The following is a 25144-nucleotide window of genomic DNA, read 5'->3' on the forward strand; positions in this document are numbered from 1 at the left end:
CCTTTGGTTGAATACAATCTTAATCTTGCTCATTAAGGTTTAAATAGATTTTTGAAGTAAACTTTAAAACCCTGTTCTTGCCTGGGTATTGTGTGATGTGCATATGTATTAAAAAGGTTTATCGCATTAATTACTCAGGAACTTAAGCGATGAAAAAGCTTTTTATCAGCTGGATTGAACCAGTATAAACTAGGCAGACTTCAATGTGTTGCTGGCACACTAAGTGTCCTGTTAAGTGCCTGCCATTTGGCTATTTACATTTAAAAAACCTTTTGTGCTGTATTTAAATTGATGTATTAAAAAACAAATGTTACTTGTGTGGTGAGGAACTGATCTCCAACAAAAACATGCTCAGGAGTGAAGAGGAGTCACAATGTCTGTTTGAATAAGAAAAAGAAGCATTTCGGTTGTCACAGGTCTAATGTTGTCACTGTGAAATGCAAATGGTTTGCGTTGAATAGGAAGATTTTTGAAAGAGATAGTGGCTAAGAGATGCTGAAGTGAACAAAGAAAACAACCATCCATTCTCTGTTTCCTGACCACTAATACCTGACTTTAGCCACCTATAGAGATTAAACCACCCCTTTAGGGTTCTGTAAAAACATTAAAGCTGCAAATGGAAGTTTACTATTTACAAAACTGTTCTTGCCACTGATATAGAAGACCAGAGGCAAGAAAACAAGGACCTTGATAAGACTAGTAAAGCCTAAAAACATATATCCCAACAAAGCCCATTTCAGCTGTGCACAAATTCAGAACATTTGTAACTACAGGCCTATCATTGCATTCCTGAAAAGAATGAATTTCACATAATTACTAACTGTGCACATGAAACTAATGTTACCAAAAGTAAATGGAGTGTTTGAAAACAGAAAGGAGCATTTAATACCAAAGACTGCTCAGAACACATATTAAGGCTTTAATTGTTTGATGTGGGGAGAAGCTAGATAATGCTTACATTTAGCCATACCACAGTGAGTTAAGGCTCAAAGGTGTTCCATCCATTTATGATCGCAGTTAAACACGAGAAAACTTTACATTCATTTGTCAACAGTCTGTTAAAGAAAAAGCAAAAATCCACCCAAAAACGCAAATCAAAAATAAACAGAAAACAAAGACATCTAAAAAAAGGGTTTGCTAAACTTTGAAATGTGAACACCACAGAATTTCCCTGCGTTTGGTAAATGAATGCAAAAAAAAGCACTGTTCGGCGATAATGGAGAGACTCCATCATATTTACAATTTGAAACAAAAAACAGTTGCCAAAGTTTTAAAACCAGAAACCTAACAAATTGTGTTCTTAGATACCCTCCACTAAAGCACATAAAAGTCACATACACAAACACTCTTCAGATGTTCAGTGTAATATTCACCCACGAACAGTCCACTCTAGGGCTAAAATGCATGGGGTGTTCTCTGCATTCGCACTGATAAACTCTCTGAGCCCCATTACTAGAGCAAATTGGCTGTATGCAAAAGAAAAGCTGACATTTCTTTTAGGTTTAGTCAGAATAAGATTGGAATAAGTAATTTTTCCATTGTACAGCTTTATATTAATCTTTACCCCCCAAAAAAATCCTAATTGTTTTACCAGTTTTCTCTGCATTTGCCATTTCTATGCAGTAGTTTTAACATCCTGATTTCCAAGTGCTTCATACCACACTTCTTTGTGACATGTTGTGTAAATGTATTTTTCTGAATCAAAGAGACACAAAAGCCTATATACTGAATAAAAGTACATACCTGAACTACAAGTTAAAATATTTCAGCAGTGCTGCTGTGAAAGATGAGGCAATAACATGATCAAATTGCAAATCAGTCAAACATTTTTGGGTTTGCAAGGTATTACAACTACTATTAGTGCTAAAAGTAGAATAAAATCATATCTACATTTTGAAGCAGCATTTTTCATGTATGTAAATGAACCATAAGGAACTGTAAGATCACCAATAGATGCTGCTGTATGCACAGCCCACCAGTTCACCAGAGGCACAGTGAACTGGCCAATTATACTGAAACCTATTAAAAGCTGAAAAAAAGACTTAAAGACTAGTTGTTAACAAACAATACTATATTTGAAATTTCAGTTACTTTAAAAAGACTTCTGCAAGCTTGGCAAAGCTTTTTTTGCTGTTTAACTTCAATACTTGCTCTAATGAAGTACATTCTCTCATGCCACTATTGCAAGTAATAGTTTAATTAGCAGTATTTATGGCAAACCTTTAAGTTAATATATGGAGCTATTCTATTATGTACTCTGCAAAAATCACAGTGATAGCACTTACACAGACACTGTATATGGAATATCTGTGATGTAAAATTCAAAGCAAGAACTACATATATTGTACCAAGAAGATGTAGCTTACATCATTAAGACCCAAATGTTGTCTCACAAATACTGAATTATAGCAAACGTTCACTTAAAATTAGTTTCTGAATAACCCTGTAATGATGTAATTTTTATTAAAGGAACAAATCTGTATATATTAGTGTGCAGCTGTATGTCCAAAGGCAGACCTTGTAGTCAACAGGCAGATGAACATTGTTTTCATGAAGCACTAGCCACAGTATAACACACAGCGTCTTTTTTCTTATGAAAAAGATACTCATTATATTTACAACTGCAAAGTATAACCAACCAATTTATTACATCAGTGAAGGCAAATGATGTATTTAACATGTCCAATGTATTTTATAAGCATCTGTTCCACTTCTAAGCTCTGCCTTGAATATTTTCCTATGATATACTGTGATGTCACATACAAGTTTTAAATGGTGAACAAGACAAAGCACATTTCTTGTCAGCATTTTGCTCAACAGCGCCTCCAAGGTGCTCTCCCACTTAAAGTCAACATCATTAGCCCATTGAGTTGGCTTGATGTCAAGATTCAAAAAAAGTGTAAAACGGTTATTAAATAGGCAGTTTATCTGCCTTCTGACACAATCAGTTTTAGCTAAAGCCAACAAAAGCATTATAACCTGTGCTCACATTGCAAGTTTGCAAAACTTAAAGAAGAATGGTGATTTCTAAATAAGATGCATTTTGTACAGGTTTATATAATTGTCACAAGAATCTCCCAAAACACTGGAAAGATCCCATTATTCTTACTTCTTAACTACATGTTTTTTTTTCTCCGAAGTACCTTTCAACATCTTACATGTATATATTTCTTTTTCAACAGGGACAGTCCATAGGGATATGTTACAAGCACTAAAACAACCAAGCCTGAAAAAACAGGTAATTGTACATTTTAATTATCAAACAGGCACTGAGTTGTCAGTGACTTTTGTACCAGTAACCATCTGCATTTTATATTTGAAATGTAGTGCTGATTCTATAGTGATTGGAAAATTCACAATAAATAGACGCATTCTGTAAGCTAATTATATCTTCAGATGTTCGCTGGCTCTGCACTGAAAACGAAATAAGGTTCCCTTTTTAAAATCAAGCCTTAAAGCCATTGGAGATCGGCATCATGACATTAAACAATGCAGTATTATCCTAGTCCGAGTGGTAAATAATTTAGACCAACAAGATCCAACAAAGTTCCAGTTAGCACTGACAAGAGTAGGTTGTTAGGTTTTAGTGTCGTAGTGCCACAACACTGGCTGCATTCTAAACAAACATTTACAACACAGTTAACAGTGAAGCCTAAATAATCTCAGTGCAAGTAAGTCAAATCCAAATGTCGATCAAGCCTTTGGCTTTCAATAACCTGCTCTGTCAAGTCCACTCTTGAGGAAGCTGCTGGAGAGCACATGCACTATGGCTGTGAGGAGGGATGCACTGAATGCTGGGAAGTAGCTGCCTGGGAGGATCCAGACTGAGCCATTGGCTGAGCTGGAGGTGGTGGGGGGGGTGCAGGCTGCACCCCGGATTGCGTGTTGGGAGAGGGTGGAGGCGTAGGTCGCTTGAATTTGTCAGGACTGTTGCTTCTTCTAGGTGAAGGTCTCTGTTAAAAAAAAAAGAGGGGAAGGTTATTAGTACAAAAACAAAGTGATGCAAATGTTGCAAAATCATCCAGCCTGGTATGGTGGTCTTTATTTTGTGACATTACATTCACTGCAATAACGCAACACTATGTATTCACCACCTTGAAAATAAAATACTGAAGTCAGTGCAGTAAAAAATGCAATATTCCTTCACAGCTGCATTCAAGATAATGTTTAATATGTCTTAACCTTAAAGCTATATTCAGTGACAAGAATACTCTGAATAGGACATACTTTTCAGGTATAGATTTTAGAATTTTTAATGAAGTAATTTTCTTAAGGAGAAGAAAATCATTGTAAATTTCACATTTACCCTAAAACATATTTAGAAACAGCACTACAATGGATTAAAATAGTTAAGATACATCAAAGAATAACTGCTGATACCACTGAGAAGATACAAAGACGTATTTTGAAAATTCTTCAGAAAAGGGTGGGGTTTTAAATATAATTGAGAAATGAGAATGGTCAACATAACCTAAAACGTCAGAAGAGGAGAAGGGAATCTCAGGAACTTCAGTATTATGCTTTATTGTGAGAAACTAATCAGTGTATATAGTATGGTTTAAAAAAATTAACAGTTATCTGGTAAAATAGACAGGTTTATTTAAATTTTCATAAGCCTTTTGATGATGTTTGTGAAGAAGATTTAGTGAAGCACCTCAGGGATCTAAAATATTTGGACCACCGACTAAATCCACAGTAGTCCTTAAAGTATTAAAATTTGCAAATGACACTAAAAAAGGATGATTAGAAAAAAACCCAAAGGTTTGTGAGAGTATGGAACATATTTCTGAATACGACACCCTGGTTTCTTTCAATAAATGAGATCCTTGGATTAATTAACTGCCAACCTCCAAATGGGCTAGATGAGTTAAATGACTTCTCATACGTAGCCTTTCTTGAGATCTCCAGGATGAACAGTGAAACAAACCAGGGGACAGATGCAGAAATGTCTTCTGGAGAAGTGGTTTTAAAACTAAGTGTAGGAGGCAATGTTTTAAACACATTGTGGGAGTCTGGAAAGAGTTATCCTGCCTAAGATGCTGAAGAAGGCATCCTGGCTTTTTTCAAGCAACGGCTGGATGAGATTCTTGTATCAGTTAGCCGCCAGCAACCATACTAGTGATATGGGCTGAATGGCCTCTCGTCTGTAACCTTTACGTTCTTGAGTTCTTAAAAGCCAAGAACTCCTTTTGTTTGTAACCTCATATGACTAAACTACCCTCTACAAAAACAGACATGCGCGTCCTTTAAAAGAAGGAAACAGTCGATACACTAACAATTTATACCTTGCAGTAAGGTAAGATACATTATGTACAATACATTTCAACATATTTACTAGTGAAGGTCAGGCTTTTACAAAAATAATGTTCCAAACAACACATTTCTTTCTAGACTTTCAAACACTAAACAAAGAGAGACAAACTGTAATAGTCATTTGAAGTAAATGCCGAACACTCACTGCAATGCCATGTGAAGAACCCGCATGGACATGAAGGCCTGGGGCATTGTAATAAGACATTCCAGCTCTTGTCAGTGACGCTGGTGGCGTGAATCCCACAGTGTGACTTGCATATGAAAGACCTAGAACACAGGAGATGACATTTAATTGAGAATTATGAAGGACATTTACTATTTAGTACTTCTGCATCACTACATTTTTTATATCCAATTTCCCTTTGCAGTGGGCACCACACAGTCCAACAGCACTCAGGTTTTTATTTATTCTTCTCATCCAATAATTATAGAACTTAAAACACAGAAACAATACAAGGCTCACAGCATCACAAATTAATATTTTAGACTTAAAGGAATCCCAACTGAAACTTCAGGAGAAGTATGCTGTGAAATGAAATATTGAATGAATCAGATTTTGACTTTCAAACTTTAGATCAGCATTGCATATGCTTTAGTCTTCCGAACAAAGCTCCAAAGAATGAAAAATTGAATAAATCATTTTTTACTAATGTAATTTTTGCTTCACTTGGTAAAACAAATAAGCCATTTATACCAAAGAACTTAGAAAAAGCCACACATGACTAAACATATTCCATGAATTCCATTTTTACTAATAAGAAAAGCAGGCCTTTTCCATACATTAAGTAGGTGAAGTTTAAACCTAGTGTATGGAATACAGTACCTTCTATAATCTCTTCGACAACATTTGTCTGGGGTCATTTTAATAGTATTCCTTCTATAACTTCTATAATAGCACCAACATAGCACAAACATCCTTCTCACATTTTGTTACTCTTCATCATGTTAATCAACACTTACTTTTCAATAATAATGAACATCTGGCACTGTGTAATTTAGAGAGGTGTTCAATCTTGCTGGAAATATGGTCACCAAATGAATACAAATAAAGAAACATGGCAATTTCAGGCTCTCAGAATCACATTTTGAGCAGTGAGACACTAGTAATATGATATGCAATTGCAGCTTACTTAGATTGCAAAGAGTTTCATATCTCCCAGGTGCAGAGGAAATTTATTCAATCCGTCCTGGTCAAACACACATTTGTACACTGATAAAAACGGAACACTTTAAAATCAAAATTTTTCAAATATCTGAAAACATCAGGAAGCACATTTTGATTTACCAGCTACAATCTCACTAAGGAAAAGGAAACAAAAGAAAAATGTCTTCTCAGAGCGCTACATCATCACATGAACATGCTTAATTGCTTGAAACAGAATGAGATTCCTCATTCATCTGTGACTTGTCAGACAAAATTCAGTTTTGTAATCACACACTGATAATCAGGGTCCTCTGTAATTTTTGTTTTTATATTAATTTTGCTTAAAACTGCAAGTCTCTAGTCCAAGCTCAAAGGTTATTACCATCTTCACCCCAGATATTCAAAGGAAATGCAGAACTATGGCAGTGCACTTCATTTTCTAACAAAGTTCATTGCTATTTCAATCTCTGGTTAGCATCAATTCTGCTTCTCGGTAGGAAAAGAAGGCGCATCAAATGGTTAGCTCACAATTAGCAAAGCTAATAAAAGTCTTAAAGTTATGCTTTTTTGCAACATGCTAGTAATTCTGAACACATAATACTTTGTATTGGTTAAGAGCTATTGCATGGTTTCTTTTTCTGAAGGAAAGTTTTGAAGGTCCCAGATGGCTTGAGTCCATTACAAACACAGCAGATATTCAACCTTGTTTGTCACTGCCGATGCCAAGAGTCTCCTGAATGCTTGTGATGCTTACAGACATGATTAATAGTTTGTGAAAACACATTACAGTAAAAACCTGCTCTTTAATTTGCAGTTGACTTGTGCATGATAGGATTTTATTCAGCAAATTCAGTGCCCATGTTCTGTCCAACTTCAATGACTCCCAGTGCCATCATGAACTGTCAACAGCTCTATACTACAAGTATTACTGATAAAAATCCTGCCACCTCTGTGCTGTTTTGCATTGCAGGATGGCCTGTCCATGGCCTTTACACACAAACCCACTTACTATGAGAGACAACACAGATTACAGAAATGTAAAATTAGCAGAAACACCTCAAGTTAGAACTGTTAAAACCTATGGAGAGGTAAGGCAAGCACCACGTGACCTAAACTGTATTTCCATAGAACACCAAAAACAAAGGTATAAGCATGGAAATATTCCCTATTAAAAACACGTAGTTCAGGTGAGCTCTTATTCCAAACTCATTGCTCATCTGTTCAAGGCTAAGGCAGACTTAATTAATACTGACAGGCAGCATTTACATAGCTCAGAATTTTTACATCTGAGAAGCAGAAAAGAAACAAATGCTATCAAAACATTTTTTCCTGAAGTTCAACCTGGTTCCAATAAAATCAAGTTAAGAGTAGCAAATGGGTAATAATTACCAAAATGACAATCATATCAGTCTTATTTTTGCCACGCTTATGTGTCCCCCAAGTCTCAAAGGTGGTCTTTATGGATGGAATTTCCAGTACAAAGTGCATTAAAATGACTGGATCAGGCACATCCAACCCAAATGGCAGGCTGAAGATAAGGGATCTCTTGATTAACATATATACGTACCAGGTGATATTGGCCTGCTTGAACTTGGAGATGGTGTGTAAGGAATTGGACTTGACACAGTGCGGGGACGAAGTCCTTGTGCAGACATCTCATTGAAATATCTGGAGGAAAAGAATAAATGGTTATTCAGAGCCACACAAAATCATGGGAATTAAAAAGCCAAGAATAAAACTAATCCTGGACATACTGTAACTTAAGTATAGTATTATAGACTCCTGTGGACAGGGTATTACAGGATTCCTTGAGCGAATAAATGCCTCAATCTGTTTTTCAGCTCAGACCGTACAGGATGCCGTCTGATAGTACATTAAACATTAAAAAATACTATTCTTCACAGGAAAATCCAAATACGCTTGTTCTCTTTTGCTCTTCGTTAAAAGCATTTCATTTAACCTTGTCTAAAAAACTTTAGTTTAATGTAAATTTCACATTTTGTGTAAATACTAGAATTTTAGCATACCATGAATTTTGCACAAAACAAATCTATGCTAATTATCCTTCCAGGAAACAGCATTTACACCAATGATTGCTATAACAATATTGAACTATGTTGAAAACAATGAACTTCTTATTGCTAATTCAGACTGTCCAGTCGCATGTTGGCCAAATCGTGGGCTGTCCCGAAATGAGTTATTTGGGTTTGGGCTTGGGGGAGTGTAGGGCAATTTGTCAAATCAAACAAACACCAATGCAGGTACACTGTCTCCACGATGCACTTGCACTGGCTCTCAAGTTGATTTAAAACCGAGCCAATCTTCCTTTCAATGGAAGGTGGCCCTGTGGACCCCAGTAGTCAAGAGATTAAAGCAGAGCCTCCCTCTGCCAGGAGGCATGTACCTCTCGTCGTCCATCTCCAGACTGGACTCGCTCTCGGACAGCTGTCGGCAGAGGGCCTCTCGCCGCTCCATCTCCCGCTGCAGCTTCCTCTGCAGCCTGATGTTCTCCTCCCGCATGTGTCGCTCCTCTTCGATATACTGGGCCATCTTCTCGGTGTCTGAAACGAGCAGCACGCTGCATCACGTACACACGCCTGGAAGCGCAGCTCTGCCACAATCACTGACCGTTCTGTTCGGCAAATGTCTGCTATTCCTTATGGGACAACACAAGATGGATTGCCATCATTGATTGATTGATTCAACACTTATTGAACTCTTGTCTCAGGATGCAAAATGTTGCAGGCTGGGGAACACTATAGTACTGTAATAGCACTCCCTCTAGTGGTCAAAGGGCCACACTCCAGTGCAAATGTAGCCTTGTCTGGAGATCCAGTATGACTAGTTAGCCATGCGAACTCTCAGGAAGATTTATGTCAGGGATTTCCAACCCTTGTCCTGGAAAGCTCCAGAACAGCAAGGTGTAGATAACCTCTAAATCATCAATTTCTAAATAGCAGCAACAACTTAACAGTAATGACTTCAATAGATGATTTGCTAAAACTAGAAACGTAGAGATCCATTTACAGCAGAAAACAGAATAAGGGCCCTCAAGAATTAGTGTTCTGTTAATTGAAAAGATTAATTACTTAATTGATCAATTACTTCCAAGTAAAGGTACTCTTCAATTAAAATGTTTTTAGGGTGACCTTGAGATTAAAAGGGATTGGGGCTCTCATGGACCAGGGTGCAACAACCCTGATTAAGAAACAAACCAGACATGATCTACCTACATAATGAATTCTGTTTCTTTGAACTATATATTCAATATTTTATTAAGAACTCCTGTTGTAATGGGAAATGTAAAATACTTGAAAGACATTCACATTAAACACCACTTATCATTTATCTGTATTCTTGGACACTTGCTACATTGCACTATTTTTATCTTTCATCAATGATATGTTAAAGACTTAAGCTATGTGTGCTTGTTACCTACAAAAACAGTCACATTTGATTTTTTTTGTCTATTATGTCTACAATTTTATTTAAAAATACTGAAAGTGTACTTGGAAAGGCAAACTAAGGATTAATTCAGCAAACTCCCTTCAAATCAAAAGTTTATTTTCCCCACGTACGTTGTAACTGAGCAGTTCGGAGTTGTTTCTTTAGCCTCTCTACTTCATTCTTTAAAAACCTGATGTGTCGCATCATGTTTTCTGGTGAGTCAATCTCCATTGATATGTCTCTGGGCGATGGTGGGGCAGACACAGGCTGATCTAGTTTCTCCTGCAGGATCCTGCAGTTGAAAAGAAATACATGTAAGAATTTTTCTGTATCCACCTGCAGAGAATGAACGCTGCCACAGATCAGCTCTACTTACATGGCCAGAGGGGGGGGCATATATGGGAAGAAATTAAAAATGACACTATATTGCTTCAGAATTCCCCACAGGATTTGCTTAAGAAGCAAAGTGGAATATTTTCTGAGCTGAATATTACTGATTGATCCCATGTAACAAAGTACGGAACTTTAAAAAAGTTAAGTTTAGTAAAGCAAAAAAAAAATTGCTTTCCCTTTGGCTATAAACAAAATGGATAAAAAAACAGTAGATTTAACTACCCATAACTTTTTGGAAAATAAATCTCACTGAAGGAAACAAAACATACCCAACCCCACAAACTTCTTGCCCAAGTTACTAGTAGTTTTAAGAAACAAGGGAAAACGTAAATCTAATTACATAAGACAGGATGGTTCATAGCTTGAAACTAGCAGATGGAAAGATGTGACGTTTTTCTAGTTTAAAAAGGGAGGGTTATATTGCCACAGAACAATAATGTTGCTAGTGTGGCTTTAAGCTTGTATTCAAATTAATTTGAAAAATAGGTGCGGACATGCATAAAACAGGTTAAGCATTTAAGATCATTTAAAAATAACTACATTAAATTAAGCAAGATTCAACAGTCCGTTATAATAAAACACAGGAAAAGGATACTGACATTTGTTCTGCTGCAAGATAACCAAGGAGCCTGCAAAATCTAAAGTGACTCTTACATTTCATAATTTAATGGGAACTGACCTTTTCTCTGCTTCAAGCTTATCCATCCGTTTCCAGAGACGATTAACTAATGCTTCCTGCTCTTGCTCCAATGTATTTTCAAGGTCAATCTTCTCACGCCTTAGCTAGAAGACCAAAAGTTTACAAAGTCATTTCCAAATATCGTGAATTGAATAATTAAACGTTTGTATTATAGAATATAGTGTCTAACCCTGGTCTTGGTGGGCTCTCTAAATGACCGGGACTTATTAGAAACTATTCCTCAGGTACAGCTGCTTTTAAGAAACTTTAAAAACCTGCAGGTCTGCTGGCCTTCTAACAGCAGAATTAGACACCCTGCAGCAGAGGACCTTTAAACCCCTCAGGATAAAAAACCAAACACAATTAAACAGTTCCAATATATATAAAAAATGTTTTCAGAATACAAACAAAACTGATCTTCAGGAAATTCAAACACCAAGGGGAAATAGATCATTCTTATTTGACAAACTTACATGTGATTTATGATTTCAAAAAACATTTGGTTATTATTCTAAAAAGTACAGTTAAAGTACAGTTCGTAAAGTTATCATGTTAAAACTAAAACAGTTTGGGCCATAATTATGTAGTTACAAATCTTTACATTCAATTATTCTCTCAACATTAGCTGAAAAGGTGTAAAATCTATGGGTACAGAACTGTTAAGACCTTCCTTAGTTAGAAATTTTGTTTTCAGGACCATTTAAAAAAAATAGCTGACTAAACATTAAAATTAATTTAATTAATTTGGTTTCTTTACTAATGTATTTGATCTGCTTTGCATTATGCAACACTCCTACCTGTTCCAGCGTGAGCTGCTTTGATATAGTGTCATTCTCCAGTTTTTTAATTTTCTTCATTAATTTGTTCACTTGGAACTCCTGTTCCTGCTCTAAGTGCTGTTCGAGTTCGGCTTTTTCGTGTTGCAGCTATGGAAAAAAGGTAAAAGGTTCACACACTTAAGAACAACCTAACTAAATGTCACTATGTTGAAATTGCTAGTACTGAATTTGAAGTAATACAAATTCACTACTGGAAGGCTAAATGTCAAAACAAATTTTATTTGCATTGGATACTCTACATCCATACATAGATCTTAGAAAAAAATAAAGTTTAAACTAAATGTATTAATAATCAAGAGTACTCGTAAGACAGCATTCAGGACAAGGAGAAGCACAGATATTCTGCTCATGAAAACAGATCTAAAACTAATTAGGTTAACCTTTCTAACTGACCCTGTGAAACATGTACATTCCTCCCATGAGCGATGTGACCTACAAGCACAAAGATTATGGTTAATGAAGAGTGTTTTCTTATTTACTCAAGACCTCCTGCCTGTGCAAGCAGTAGTATTGCCAGGCTCCACTGAGGCACGAATGTGTTTCCAAATACAGTGCCCATATTTATCTTGGACTTTTTAGCCTGTAAACACTTTTATTCCGCTCTCTAATCCTAGGGTGGGGAACCTTGGGCTCCAGACTGTTGCAGAAATTATTCCAGCCCACAGAGAAAACTTCTAAAAATACACAGAACTATGAACTTTTTTAATAAAAGAGCATCACCGTTAAATTCAGATACATTGATGTGTTGCAGGGCAATGTTGGCATGGCAACCAGTGACTATTTCTCGACTCCCATATGCGTGATGTCATTTCCTCCTAATTGCACATTGGCTGCATCTCATTCATTGTCAGCTACTATACACTGACAATGCAGTTTGTGTGAATATGGAAAGGTGTGCCAACTGTCCGGTTACTTTTCACAATGGACAACGTAAGCAAAAATAAGTAGATGTGGAGTGCTGTGTTTTTAATGAAAAAAGGACAGTTTGTTGTGTTAAGGTGAAATGTAAGCCAGTTTGCCTGATTTATGGAGAAGTGATTTGTCATTAAAAAACAAACTATAAAACCAAAAACAGTGCATATTAAATATGAAGATCTCCGTGAAAGTTTAAGCACTTAAATACTTAAAGTTAATGGACAGTTATGCAAGCCAGTTATACAGTGAGTGAACTTAACGCAATAAAACCTTCACCTCCTCCAGAATTAGAACTTATATCTTCTTGTCACCCACAGGTTCTTAAATTAAATGAAAGTGTGAGTTTCTCTCACCAGACAGCCTCAGATCAAATGAACACAATGGCTCAGGAAACTGAAATGTCTCTAAAAGATTCTGCGGCTGATTTTGAGCTCTACTCTCGAGACTCTCAGGTGGCTACTTTTCTGTGTGGACTTACATGTGACTACAAGACTTAAGAGGCTGTGTTTCAGCATCAATGCAAGCAGCAAAAGGAGATATTTTATAGATGGTTATGTCATCAGCAAAAGTCTGTTAATAATGGAGCGGTCTTACTAATGATAGTGTCCCAGCTGTGGTTGTATCTCAGAGGAGATTAGTTACTGTAGTCAAGAAGAAACATCTCAGCCTTGATCCAAGTAAGTCATTGCCTTATTTATCAAAATCTGTGTGACTGAGCAACACAATGTTGACAGCTGTAGCCAGAATTCATTATAAGCAGAGGATTAAACAGCCTCCAAGCTAAAGAGCTACGGAAAAACCTTGAATCAAAAGCTCAACAATGTACTTTTCTATTGTGAAATGCGACGGCTGAGCCAAGAGAACATGCTGATGGGCTGAAATGAAGCTTCTCAACAGGATTTCCCTTTGCTGTCTTGCAGAGCTGAGGGTCCCCATGTGGCTGTGTGACCTGTTCCAGGCTCTCCCGTTCATCTTGGCATTCATCGCCAACATAACTACTTACCTGGCAGTCTGTAAGGGCCTGACCAGCGTCTTACCAGCCTTCTTTCAAATGTAAAGTGGTTCCAAATCCATGTTAAAGCTGTGGCAAATGCAACTAGACAATGGCAACTCAGCTGGCATCCCTTCCAACCCTTCTGGAACAAAACCAGTGTGTACACAAAGTACACCAGGGAGTGCGCAAATTTGCCGCAGAAATCCAGCGAGCTTTCAAGATGCCAGAATGAAAGAACTGGAATTAAACATTTTTACCACACCCTTCACAGCTGGAACAATCAATGTACCTAAAAACATCCAGCTTAAAGCTGTAAGGATAGCAACCTGCCTGTGCTGGAAATCTACAGACTATATAGGTGCCGATGAATTTCTAAACTTGAGATGGCGTGTTCAAAACTGCATCCCCGAAAGGATCAACCTACAGATGCGAGCAGCTGTTTTCAAGGCTTGCTCCTGTGAAGAACCACTTGCGCGTCATGTTAACAGACGTGTTGGAAAGTCACCCGTGTAAGCGGGAAATCCACCTGTGCAGCAGTAACAACTCAAGTAGTCCTAGAAGGTACAACAAGACTCACCTATCACGCTAAAAACAGGCGGGCTTAATGTTACATGTCTCACTCTACGTTCATATACATTTTATATGTTCTTTTTATTTGGCCTGAGATTGTTCCGTTTGTGAGCCACTGTCCTGTAGTAGAAAAATTCCAACAGTATAATAACTGGAATGTAGGGCTCTTCATGCAAAATGAATATGCAGTCACTGCGACATTAAAATTGAAACACTGTTTATGTCTTGTGCAGAATACATTGAATGCAATCTTTTACCTCCGTTTTATTTCGACAGTGCTGAATTATAATAAATGTTCATGTGTTTCTTTGTCCAACCTTAAATTCCATTGTTGGAAATTTTTCAGCAATCTCAGTAAAAACCGTGAAGATGGCATTTCAGGGAAATGCAAAATGGACTCCTTCCTTTACTCTTGAAGTAAAGCTTGTAATACCCTCTACACAACTAAGTCCAGTTCAGATGAAAACAGAGGTTGGAAACATTTTTTGGGCAGAGTTCAATGTCTACTTTGAAGATGCTGGCACGCTAGTCAAAGAAGATAGGCGCACCAAACTAAATGGGTTAGCATTTCAGACAGATATAGCAGCTGAAACAAAGATGATCATCAGCACAAATGCCCTGCATTCACAGGCATAAAACTGCACACTAGCTACTAAGGCAATTCATATATAAATCTACAAATACTGAAAGGCACAGTGTACAGTGCCTTAAAAACCTACATACAATGGCATTAAATGTAATAGCCTACATTTAATGCAATTCCAAATTAAAGAGGATTTCAACAATTGTCAATCTTTTGTATAACATGTGCTTTTGCGCAGTCAAAAACACCAGACGGTTCATACGGCTGGGCTGCTGTCCTACTGACAAGCACAATGAACATCAGTGTGGTACAGCAAATACTCCACTGAAAAAATTATACTCATCACACATACCACAATCCTTAAATTGTTTCAGAGAACAATGTCACACAGCAGAGAATATCTAAACAGGACAATTTTCACACTATAATAACTAATTTAGCTAAATTATTAACTAGCAACAAACATGCTAGAGATGCCTGTGCTTTTCAAATTGGAGATATCTGTCTTAATTTAATATTACCAGCTGAAGACAGGGTGACTTCTCACTTTGTAAGTGATAGCAGTGAAGACTACACACTTGATTCCAATGATTCTGATCAGGAATTTACCTGCATGAGTTTTCGTGAAAGTTCATTTGTGAGGAATTCTTCTTCTTTTTCATAATTGACAGCAAGGGTCTCTTTTTCTTTCTGCAGTGCCTGGATCTTTTTGAATAGGGTGTTGCTAATGAACTCCTCCTCTTGTTCTGCTCTCGCTTGCTGCAAATGGGAACAGAAAGAATATGTCAAGTGAACAGCCTCCAGAATGGGCTTTCAACACAAGTTTTCCTCATCAATTCTCCAATATAACCTTTTCCTTTACCACATTAAATACAAACTAATCTAGAAAATGTGCAACCCTGACAATTCAAATCTTCCCCAGATCTTGGCTTCAATTTATACATAAATGTATTTCTTCAAAACTAAACATATAGTTTGCTGTCCCCTCACTCATCAATGTTTGTGTACAAAATATCAGCAGCTCTTTTGATATTTTATTCAGAAATCATATTGATCAATGGCTTTCAATGAAATAACCTAATTTAGTGATGGCATTTAAAAATGCCAAACACCATTAATTTTTCGAGAAACAGAGCTTGCAGGCCTTTTTGTGAACTGTTTGTGGCCAGTAAAGTCACAAGCCTAGCTTGGCAGCTACTTAATGTAACATTCTTTCACTTATGCATCTGAACAGTGATGGAAAGACTCACTCTGCTCCTGAATAGGGTGACATACTTTCTTTACTTGAAAGGCCAAACATTTAAGACGAAATAAATTACATAGGTATCAGGCTAGAGCTCTAACTTAGTATTCCTTTTTGCTAGTGATAATTCACAAATTATTGGCAAACTTTTTTTTGCTTGGACAGAATGCAGTCAAATGTTGAAAAGAACGGACAGTCTACAAAACACGTTTGCTAATTCTCTCACAAAAACATGTTTGTCTAGAACAGAAATCTTGACTGCAAAAGAAATAAAAAGTGAAACCTGTTTTGCTTTGTGGTCTCTTCTGAAGAGGAAGTGGCCTACAAAGAATCTAAATGATCGATAAGCATAGAAATTCCTCCTGATAATCACTTTACCGAAATTGTACCATCTGCCTCAGGTGAAGATTAAACAATAACTAATTAGCTTCTTAAAACTACATGAGAGCTCCGCAACAGTCTTCATTAGATTTCTTACTTCATTATGCCCTATGGCAGGCGAAAATAAATATAATGTAAATAAGCACTCTCTCATAGTAAAACCAGATGTAAAGATGCCGTAAAGAAACGTAATCTCTAAAAAGCTGCTGCATGTAAAGCCTAAAGTCAAAGACATAAGCAGTAAAGGAAGTCAACCTGTGTCATAACGTACTCAGTATCTACACTTTCAAGATATTAAAAATGAGAACAGAAGGCTGAGAGGCACATGTATAAAACAGATAGCACACTGTACACAGCTTGTCTTAGGGTTGTCCAAAAGAACTACATTTTTATATAACAGGGAATTTGTAGCACCTGTTTAACCTGCATTCACAGAATTCAATTTGAAGGCCGGGAATAATTTTTCAGCAGCCAGAACACCTTATTAATTTCCTCACATTGCAAGAACTAACAGTGAAACGTGTTGTTCTGTGTCCAACCAAGCATAACAGATTTCCTTTAGCCTCAAGAGTTTGATTTTGCGAGTTCTGTGGGGGGGAAAAAATAGGTCAGGTATGAAAAAAGGGGAAATATTTAAGCTGGAGGAAGATTTGCTTCCTACTGTAAACGTGTGGTCCTACTTCAAATGCATCAAATTGTGAGGATCTCAGAACCAATGTGGAGAATGTCGGCAGTCCAATGAATGATTCTACAGAGGTAATTCTATGGCCTTTGTACATACAGTACTATGCACCATCACTTATTTCTGTGTACTGGGGGCCTTAAAATGGAAACATTAAATTCCTGAGATTACTGAAGTAGAACAGGTCAGCTTATTACTTTCAAATTGCTTAAATAATTTGACTCAATCGTAAGTCAAGTGACTTTCGCGATGCAGCCCTGCTATGGTCTATTTTACCATCAGATTTAAATCACCCCACAAAACACGAGAGTGAAGGGCTAGAAAATGAAAGGGCTGAAACTCCAAGTGGCACAGGCGTTAAAGTGACCTTTTGTGAGCCTGTAGATAAGGACTGAAGGACTTGAGCTAAGATTAACTTGGTAATCTCTCTTCTTCATTGTTCAATAAATGTACAAAAATGCACACATGCCCTTACTTTGATTTGGATTATATTGTAACAGTTGATTTTTAAACTAAGACCAACCATGAAACATAAAACTAAAACTAAATCTCTGTTATTGTGAATTGTTGTCATCACTAATAATGGATTTTTACAAAGATTCAAAACAAGCCATTGTCTCCGTCTCTGTCAGTGCTCATCGCCAAACCAATAACATCCTCCACTCAATGTCCTGAATTTCCTCAGACCTTATCTGGCCTTGTTTCATATCTGACTTATATCTTCTAATACACAAAGTATTGTGAGCAGCTCTGGTTTAGTCAAACCACTTTCAGCTCTTTTCAGAGATCCTGCCTGAGCAGAAAAAAAACACTGACACTAAAAGACAGGTAGATGAAATTGGTCTGTGGAATTAAATCTGTGAGTTTACAAAGGAATGGATGTGTGTTGATGCATGACCACCACAGTGACAGGATAGAGAATGTAGCATCTGCTGAAATCACTTTTTGGTCTCTTGGTAGATGAAGCAAGATGCAAGTTAGCTCCCTTTACAGGTGATGCGCAAATGCTTAAATAGGTAAAAAAAATTAACCAGGTTTGGAACTCATAAGACAGCAGTATAACAGATCCGAGCATTCGATCAAACGGCAAAAGGCAGAGATCCCCATCAAGGTTAGTAGTTGCCTAAAGGGGATATCATAAATATAAAGTATCAGATCAGATGCCATCCAGCAGGACGTACAGGCAATCAGAAGAGAATGAGGGTTATGTGGGGACACACATCAGAAGCTAGGGTCGCACACAGCGAATATGACACAAGCTGGCGAGTCATGGAAAAGCTCTGGCATGTAACAGAAAATTCTGGCACTAGATATCCTCAGGAATACCAAATTGCACACTCAGGATGTACGGCTACGCTTTTAAACAATAGAATCAATGCAGGAACGCATTACTCAATGAGAAGTTCCAGCAGGGAAAATGCTTTTATCCCCCCTCAATGCCACCATTTAAATGGACTACAAAACCGGGGAAGAGCTGGATAAATGAACTAATGCTTGAAATGCATGAGTGTTCAATCCAGTTGTAGCCTTGAACTATGACAAACACTATCTTGTAACTCTGGGTGTTCCTCCCCACCCCTTTTACAAACCGTAAGAAAAATCAAGCTCTTTACTGTATTACACTTGATTACCCACACAGCACAAAAGCACCAACTGTGTCATTTTACCTCAGGTGCAACACACTTGAATTTAATTATATTTTTGATCTTGGAGCCAAATCTTGAGCACCACCCAAAAAAAGGGGAAAAACAGCCTTTCAAACAGAAGTAGCAAGGAAGAGAGAATGCAAAAATACTTCAGCACTGCCTGATACCTTCCCTTTGTAATCTCTGGTCTAGACGTCTCATGCAGCTTGAATTGCCCACAAACTCAATTCATTAATAGGCAGAGGAGCAGAATCATATATGGACTAATGCAGTACATTAAATTTCCAAGGTAAAAAAACTGAAAATTGTGAACGAGGGAGCAATCTGAAGCTTTAGCTTAGTTTCCCACAGCAGCTGTTTCATATCTGAGGAAGCAATCTTAACCTGGATGACCTTTTCCATTTTTGCAATCCCTAGTTCTTTACTGCCTCAAATAAAATCACTTGCTTCATGATGCCCCACCCAGAGGTGCACCATCAGAAGTGCATGCCCACACCTGCCTGAAGAGAAACCCACTGTGCCTTTGGACACACATATCAGGAGGAAGAGAGTTAAAAGTTACTGTCAGCAAAATTAATTGAAGTAGGTAGCTGCGTCAGCATGCGTAGGCTGCAAAGGAACAAGTGAAGGTTTATTCCATGCTGAAAAGAGAAGAAAGGAATCAACGTTTCGGCTGCGGAGCCTTCTTTGGGTGTGTGCAATAATAAACAATAGAATCAATGTCACAACCGAAGAAGGCTCCACAGCCAAATGCAGCCGAAATGTTGTTTCTCTTTTCTTCTCTTTTCAGCACGCAATAAACAAAATTAATATTCTATTGCTGAGAGCCATCTATTATATACCGATTCAAACACCACTTTCGCTTGTTCTAGGAACAGCTGCAGCTTTCTAATGTGAATCCCATAAATTAACATAAATTTTGAAATTTACAGTCACATTAAAAGTGCATTTCTTGAGTACAAACTAATTTGAGGCCCAGACCTTTTCTCATCAAATACTGGCAGCAATAACACATTAGGAATATAATCACTAAAAACAATTAAAGTGAGGCATGGTCAATTCTGAACATAGAAAATTACACTCCATTAAATTAATAGAGACAATGATGCACAATAATAAGGAATGAAAGTCTAGTTTCCTGTAACTCAGTATAAGAAATGTGAAAGCAAGAAGGTTACTGCTGCCCCATAAAATGACCAGCTGCTACTCAAATAGCAGAACACTGGCCAGTGTACGTATTCCATTTCCAGACCAGGGAACACGATCTGGACACACACATTAGCGTGACTTTCATCATCAGAGGGAGAGAAAATGGCTCTTTAAAGCCTGCCGTTTCTCCTCTATAGGAACAAATATGCACAGGAATAGGAGGCTATTCAAACCAGAAGTGCAGTTGTGAATTAAAAGTGACCAGGCCCATAACTGCTGCCTTCTGCCTGTTGCTTCCCAGGATGGGCTCTGGCTTCCCTGTGACCCTGAATTGGACGCAGCAGTTTGAAAATGAATGGATGAATAGACCTACAATAAAGCCTACAAAATGAAAAAGGCAAAAACACCAGCCACTTCCTTCGCTTCAGTAAACTATTTGAGAAAATCACTCAACCAAGGCTATTTTTGCTTATTTAGTTATCTGAGGCCACTTAAAAATGCAATGCAAATATTCAGCAAACAATTGCACTACTGCTAAACAGAAGTGTAGAACCATAAAGAGTGCATGTAGAAGTATGTATTTTCCTTCCATGTTACCTGTTGACAAGTCTACTATATTCCCCGAAGAATTCAAAAAAGCACAAAAGCCTGGAATATAAAACCATAACTTCAAATGTGTACAATGAACAAGCACAAAGCAATTTCCTGACATTATGACAATTTTTACTCATAGGTCTAAACATCTTTTGCTACAGTAACGACATGTAGCTAACTCTTGCTGGACAGAAACATCAGAAGTTAAAGGGATGGTGACTGAGTAAAAATCTGAATACCACTGGAACATAAGATAAGATCACTTTATTAGCCATATACAATTTCTTGCATCAGGAATTAGCCTTTTTTCCCCGCATAATCCGCAGGATTTGAACCAGCAACCTTCCAGCCACAGGCGAAGATCCTTAGCCACAGTGCCACTGCTCCGCCCATAGTTGCATCATACTTACCAAACCCTGTAACCTAGAATTCTTCTGTTATAAATAGTTTGGCCACTGTCCTTGATCTTTTGTATTAGTGCTGAATATGATGAATTAACAGTATGCATTTGCAGTTCATATGCTCGCACAACTCATTGTTGAGGTAAAACATAGGTTATCTTACACCTGCCTTGGTTCTAACTCATTATGTGGTTACCGAAAGTTGGCATGTCACAAAGCAAGAATCAAAGCAGATGTACAAGGACCTACATTGCACAACAGAAAACACTTAACTACCCAGATTCCTCACTTGTGTTCAAAAAGCAAGAAGTGGCTTTAAGGAATGAGGCAGCACTCGCTGAACTCAAAAGGCCACATGCATTATGCTTCATTCACCATCAGGAAGCAGAAGGTAGCTGTATTTTTGGACCAGCGTGTTACTGATTAACTGTACTGCACTGAAATAAAACCATAAACCGACAATATCAGACTAGTCTGTGAAATGCCTGAATAAAATAATCGGGTCAAACAAAACAAATGTTTTCAAACTACTTTAGCAAGTGTCTGAGCCTGAGGTCCAAAACATCACCTACTCATTCAACATTCTTTAAGACTCAGGTGTACAGGAAATGTCACAATGTCCACGTTTACTCTTAATATAACCTGACGTCTTAAACATTAAGTCAAAACTACACACCATCTGGGAAAACTCCAGCTGAATCAAAACCACAAAACACAATGGCGTCAATTAGCTCACTTCCTGATACCAACTGCATTATAAACAGATGGAAAATTTAAGAGACAAGCAACGGCTGCATGAAAAAGAAACGTGCACTGTAAGTTAACTTCGGAAGAACCTTTCTCTTCACAGTACACCTCAGGCTTGATAAGAGATCAGCCCCTAAATGAAGTATTCGTGAGATGCACACGTAGGCACCGATATCAAACTGGCTTTAAAATATCACAATGAGAAGTTAAGATTACTGCAAGAAAGAATTAATGCCGGCAAGTGACGCTCAAATACCGACCGGAGCAAGTATAAACTAACTTCACGGATGGCACTGTGAAAATTACACAGCACGTTCATACATTACGCCGGATTTCGACAGCAGTCACTCTCGGCACAGAGCTGTCAACCGCCCACCAAGACACAACGTGCTGCAGTCCCCACCCAAACACGACCGTGAAAGAGACATCCACATGGCAACGGGCTAACCTGCAATCTACATGTACGGTTTCCTGTGCCGAAGCAACTGAAAGTACAGACACGTAGATACACCTCCAGAAAGGAACAAGACGTTTAAAAGTATAGGAATATGTTTAAAAGTAGACGGCGTACAGACGCGAGATGCTCTCGCACATATGCACAACACCTAACCGACAACCATTTTGCTGTGATTCTGTATCTCGTAGAAACAATTATTCCGATTCCCATCACTGCCATGTCCGGCAAAACTCCAGTCGGACGAAGAGAAGAATGATCCAGTAAAAAAAAAAATACTTGAGCAATGACTGGCCTCGCTTTATGCTTCAATAAATGGCTCGATAAACTCCTTTTTTTTAAAAAAAAAAGGTCCGGATCTGAAAGGCCACTACGAACGTTTTCAACCAAAATAAAGTGCACCACTTTACATAATTAGCATTTAAGCGAACATTTTTCAGCGACAAGATCCACGCTTTTGTTTTCACAGTGCTTAAACCCCCGCTAAAGCACACAATGCCATGCTTATGGCGTTTCGTCTATTAACAGCAGAACAAATAAAGAGGAAATCAGGAGGCCCGACTATTTCTACTTGCCCAGCGGTTTTTACTGTTTGAAGGGTCGGGGACGACAGGGCTGTACTACAAACAAGGATAGTTCAACACGGCTGGGGCTCCACTTCGCTCAGTGCTGAGACCCCGTGGATGCTCCCCTCACCCCCGTTCAAGCCCAGGCTCGGACAGCGGCGGCCCCCCTAGAGCCGCCGAGAAACACAGAAATGTCCACTTACAGACACACTCCGTGATTCTGTTTTTAAGTTACGGTGCCGTGAACGTTGCTGTGTGATTTCTGCCTTCCAGTGAGGCTAAAAAAGGAGTATTCAGCACGGGGTGGGGGGGTCGAGAGACCAGGCCTCGAACGATACATTCTCGTGAAAAAATGGGGGCGAAACAGGAGTTCACAGGCAGACAACCGAGAGTCTTATTACTCTCGTTTTAAAGATGGATACTTAACGAAGCTCGGCTAGGGATTAACGCAGTACACCCGCCGTGTGCCGCATTTTAGCGACCATGATGTGTCCGCACGCCTGATCCCCCGCACACAGCCCCGCCGCTACTCACAATGGTGACGCTGGCTTTACGCAGGTCCCGGTTCTCCTCCTGCAGCGCCTTGCACTTGAGTTTGTACGTTTCCAGCTCGATCTTCAGCACTTTGTTCTCCTGCTGCAGGGACGCCAGCCGGTTCGTCAGCTCCTCCAGACGGAACGGGGAGATGACGATGCCCGGCTTGCTGGAAGATGAGGAAGAAGCAGAAGACGGCGGGGCGGCCGAGCTGCTGCCCGCTCCATCGGTGTCGCTCTCGCTTGCGCTGTCCGCCATGATCACCGAGCGAGTGAGAGGGGCAGCTGCGTTTCAAGCTGGGCGGAGTGCCGGGAGAAGCCTGGAACGGCGCGCAGGGCGACCCCTCCCGCTCGTAGGTGGAACTGCAACCCCGCGCAAGAGCGACGACACAGCGCTAGGCGAAGAGATACGGCGAGAGATACTGAGCTCCTTTTCTTCGATTTTTGATGTTCTACGATTGATATTCTAATGACGAAAATTATTATGAAGATACCAGGCACTCTTATGTCCACCCCCTCAGCATCTAATGCACATTAGATATTGAAAATGAACAAGTCAACAAACATTTAGGGTACTGCACCGGGGCTGCACCTGTTTGCAAAAATCTGCAACAAATTTGACATTGTGAAATAGAGCTACATTATTCTCCTGTTTACGAAAAAGAATAAAACGGCAAACATGAATTGTTGTTAGTTGTTTTTTTTCGCCTCTCCTTTAACTAAGAAATTACAATTATCTGCTCCACGGAGTGTGACGCCCTAAAGACTTGTATGAATGTGATTAAAACCACGTAATAGTGCCGACTGTAAATGTGGCCCGATTTCTGAATCATGAATCCGTAACTGCATGCACAAAGAAAGGGAAAGGAGTAGTAGGTCTCCATATTGTATCTGCCTCTCATAGATGATCAATTGCACAGAAATATGAAAATACCCTTGACATAAACATAACACTGTAATAAGATAGAAGTCATGAGATAAATGAAACAGGTAGTCTATCAAAAATGTACGGTATGTATAAAATGTTAAAATAGTAACACTTTTTTGGATTATGTTCCATCTTATTTCAGAGACAGAAGAGCCGAGATACCTACTCAGGACTGTTTTTTTTTCACACACTAATCTTTCGCAATCATCGTAATCTTTCGCTTTTTAAAAACTTTTTTTTCATAATGCGTTAACTTTCTTATTTTCTAATTATTCACATTATCTCACCACATTCTTTTTTATTTTATATTATTTAATTATTGATGTAAAAATGCCTTTGCTGTGATCTGTTAGAATGACCTTATGATCTTGTCAGCAGCTACCAAATTGTACTGTTCGTTGTGTTTGTATGTCATACTCACATTCCCTGTTACTGTTACTTGTTCTGTCTCTGTTTTTACTCCCCAAAATGGTATGTTGTAACCTGATTTACAGAAGTGAGCATTCTGACTACAGAAAAGAGGCAGTGATCATTTCATACTCCTCAGTACCGGTGGTGGCATTTCCGCTGTCCCTTTAACTCTTTAAGTGACGTACAAAATAAAATAATTATGTGTATATATAACTGATTATCTCTTGGTTATTATTATTATTAAGAATTCAAATGACAGAGGGAATGATTCAAACGACAGCGTGAGAACCCGCTTTACTTTTAGACAAGAACTGTCAATTTCTATTTCATACAAGGGAGTAAAGTTTTTTATGGCGTTTATCATTCGTCTTCTAAACCAGCCTTAAAACAAATTTATGCATTTCTCTTTATTTGCAGTTCAAAGTAGATTAAATGACTGGCGCAGTCGAGAATGGATTAAGCAGGAAAATATTGTTGCAATTATTTTTTTTTGAATCGATTTGTGGACGGGAGTTCTGATCCAAAGTACCGA

General features: G+C 38.3%; 1 protein-coding gene across 1 annotated transcript; it reads right to left on the reverse strand.

Annotated features, from left to right (window-relative positions):
- Positions 1-896: 896 nt before the first annotated feature.
- ccdc6b (coiled-coil domain containing 6b) lies at positions 897-23586 on the reverse strand. Its single transcript, XM_088916348.1, has 9 exons — positions 23275-23586; positions 15487-15636; positions 11774-11902; positions 10977-11080; positions 10036-10196; positions 8862-9018; positions 8025-8125; positions 5459-5580; positions 897-3953 (listed from the first exon to the last, which is right to left on the reverse strand). The coding sequence occupies exons 1-9, from the start codon at positions 23530-23532 to the stop codon at positions 3765-3767; spliced, it is 1371 nt and encodes a 456-aa protein (XP_088772474.1). The 5' UTR covers positions 23533-23586; the 3' UTR covers positions 897-3764.
- Between the last annotated feature and the right edge of the window lie 1558 nt (positions 23587-25144).

This window comes from Atractosteus spatula, chromosome 5 (genome assembly GCF_055471065.1).
Source record: "Atractosteus spatula isolate fAtrSpa1 chromosome 5, fAtrSpa1.hap1, whole genome shotgun sequence".
Taxonomy (NCBI): Eukaryota; Metazoa; Chordata; class Actinopteri; order Semionotiformes; family Lepisosteidae; genus Atractosteus; species Atractosteus spatula.

Coding starts and splice junctions, on each gene's coding strand:
- ccdc6b (XM_088916348.1), bottom strand. CDS start 23,532: ATGGCGGACAGCGCAAGCGAGAGCGACACCGATGGAGCGGGCAGCAGC. Junction 11,903..15,486: donor TTTCACGAAAACTCATGCAG/GTAAATTCCTGA, acceptor TTTTTTCCATAG/CTGCAACACGAAAAAGCCGA. Junction 5,581..8,024: donor AAGCAGGCCAATATCACCTG/GTACGTATATAT, acceptor CCTGTGTTCTAG/GTCTTTCATATGCAAGTCAC.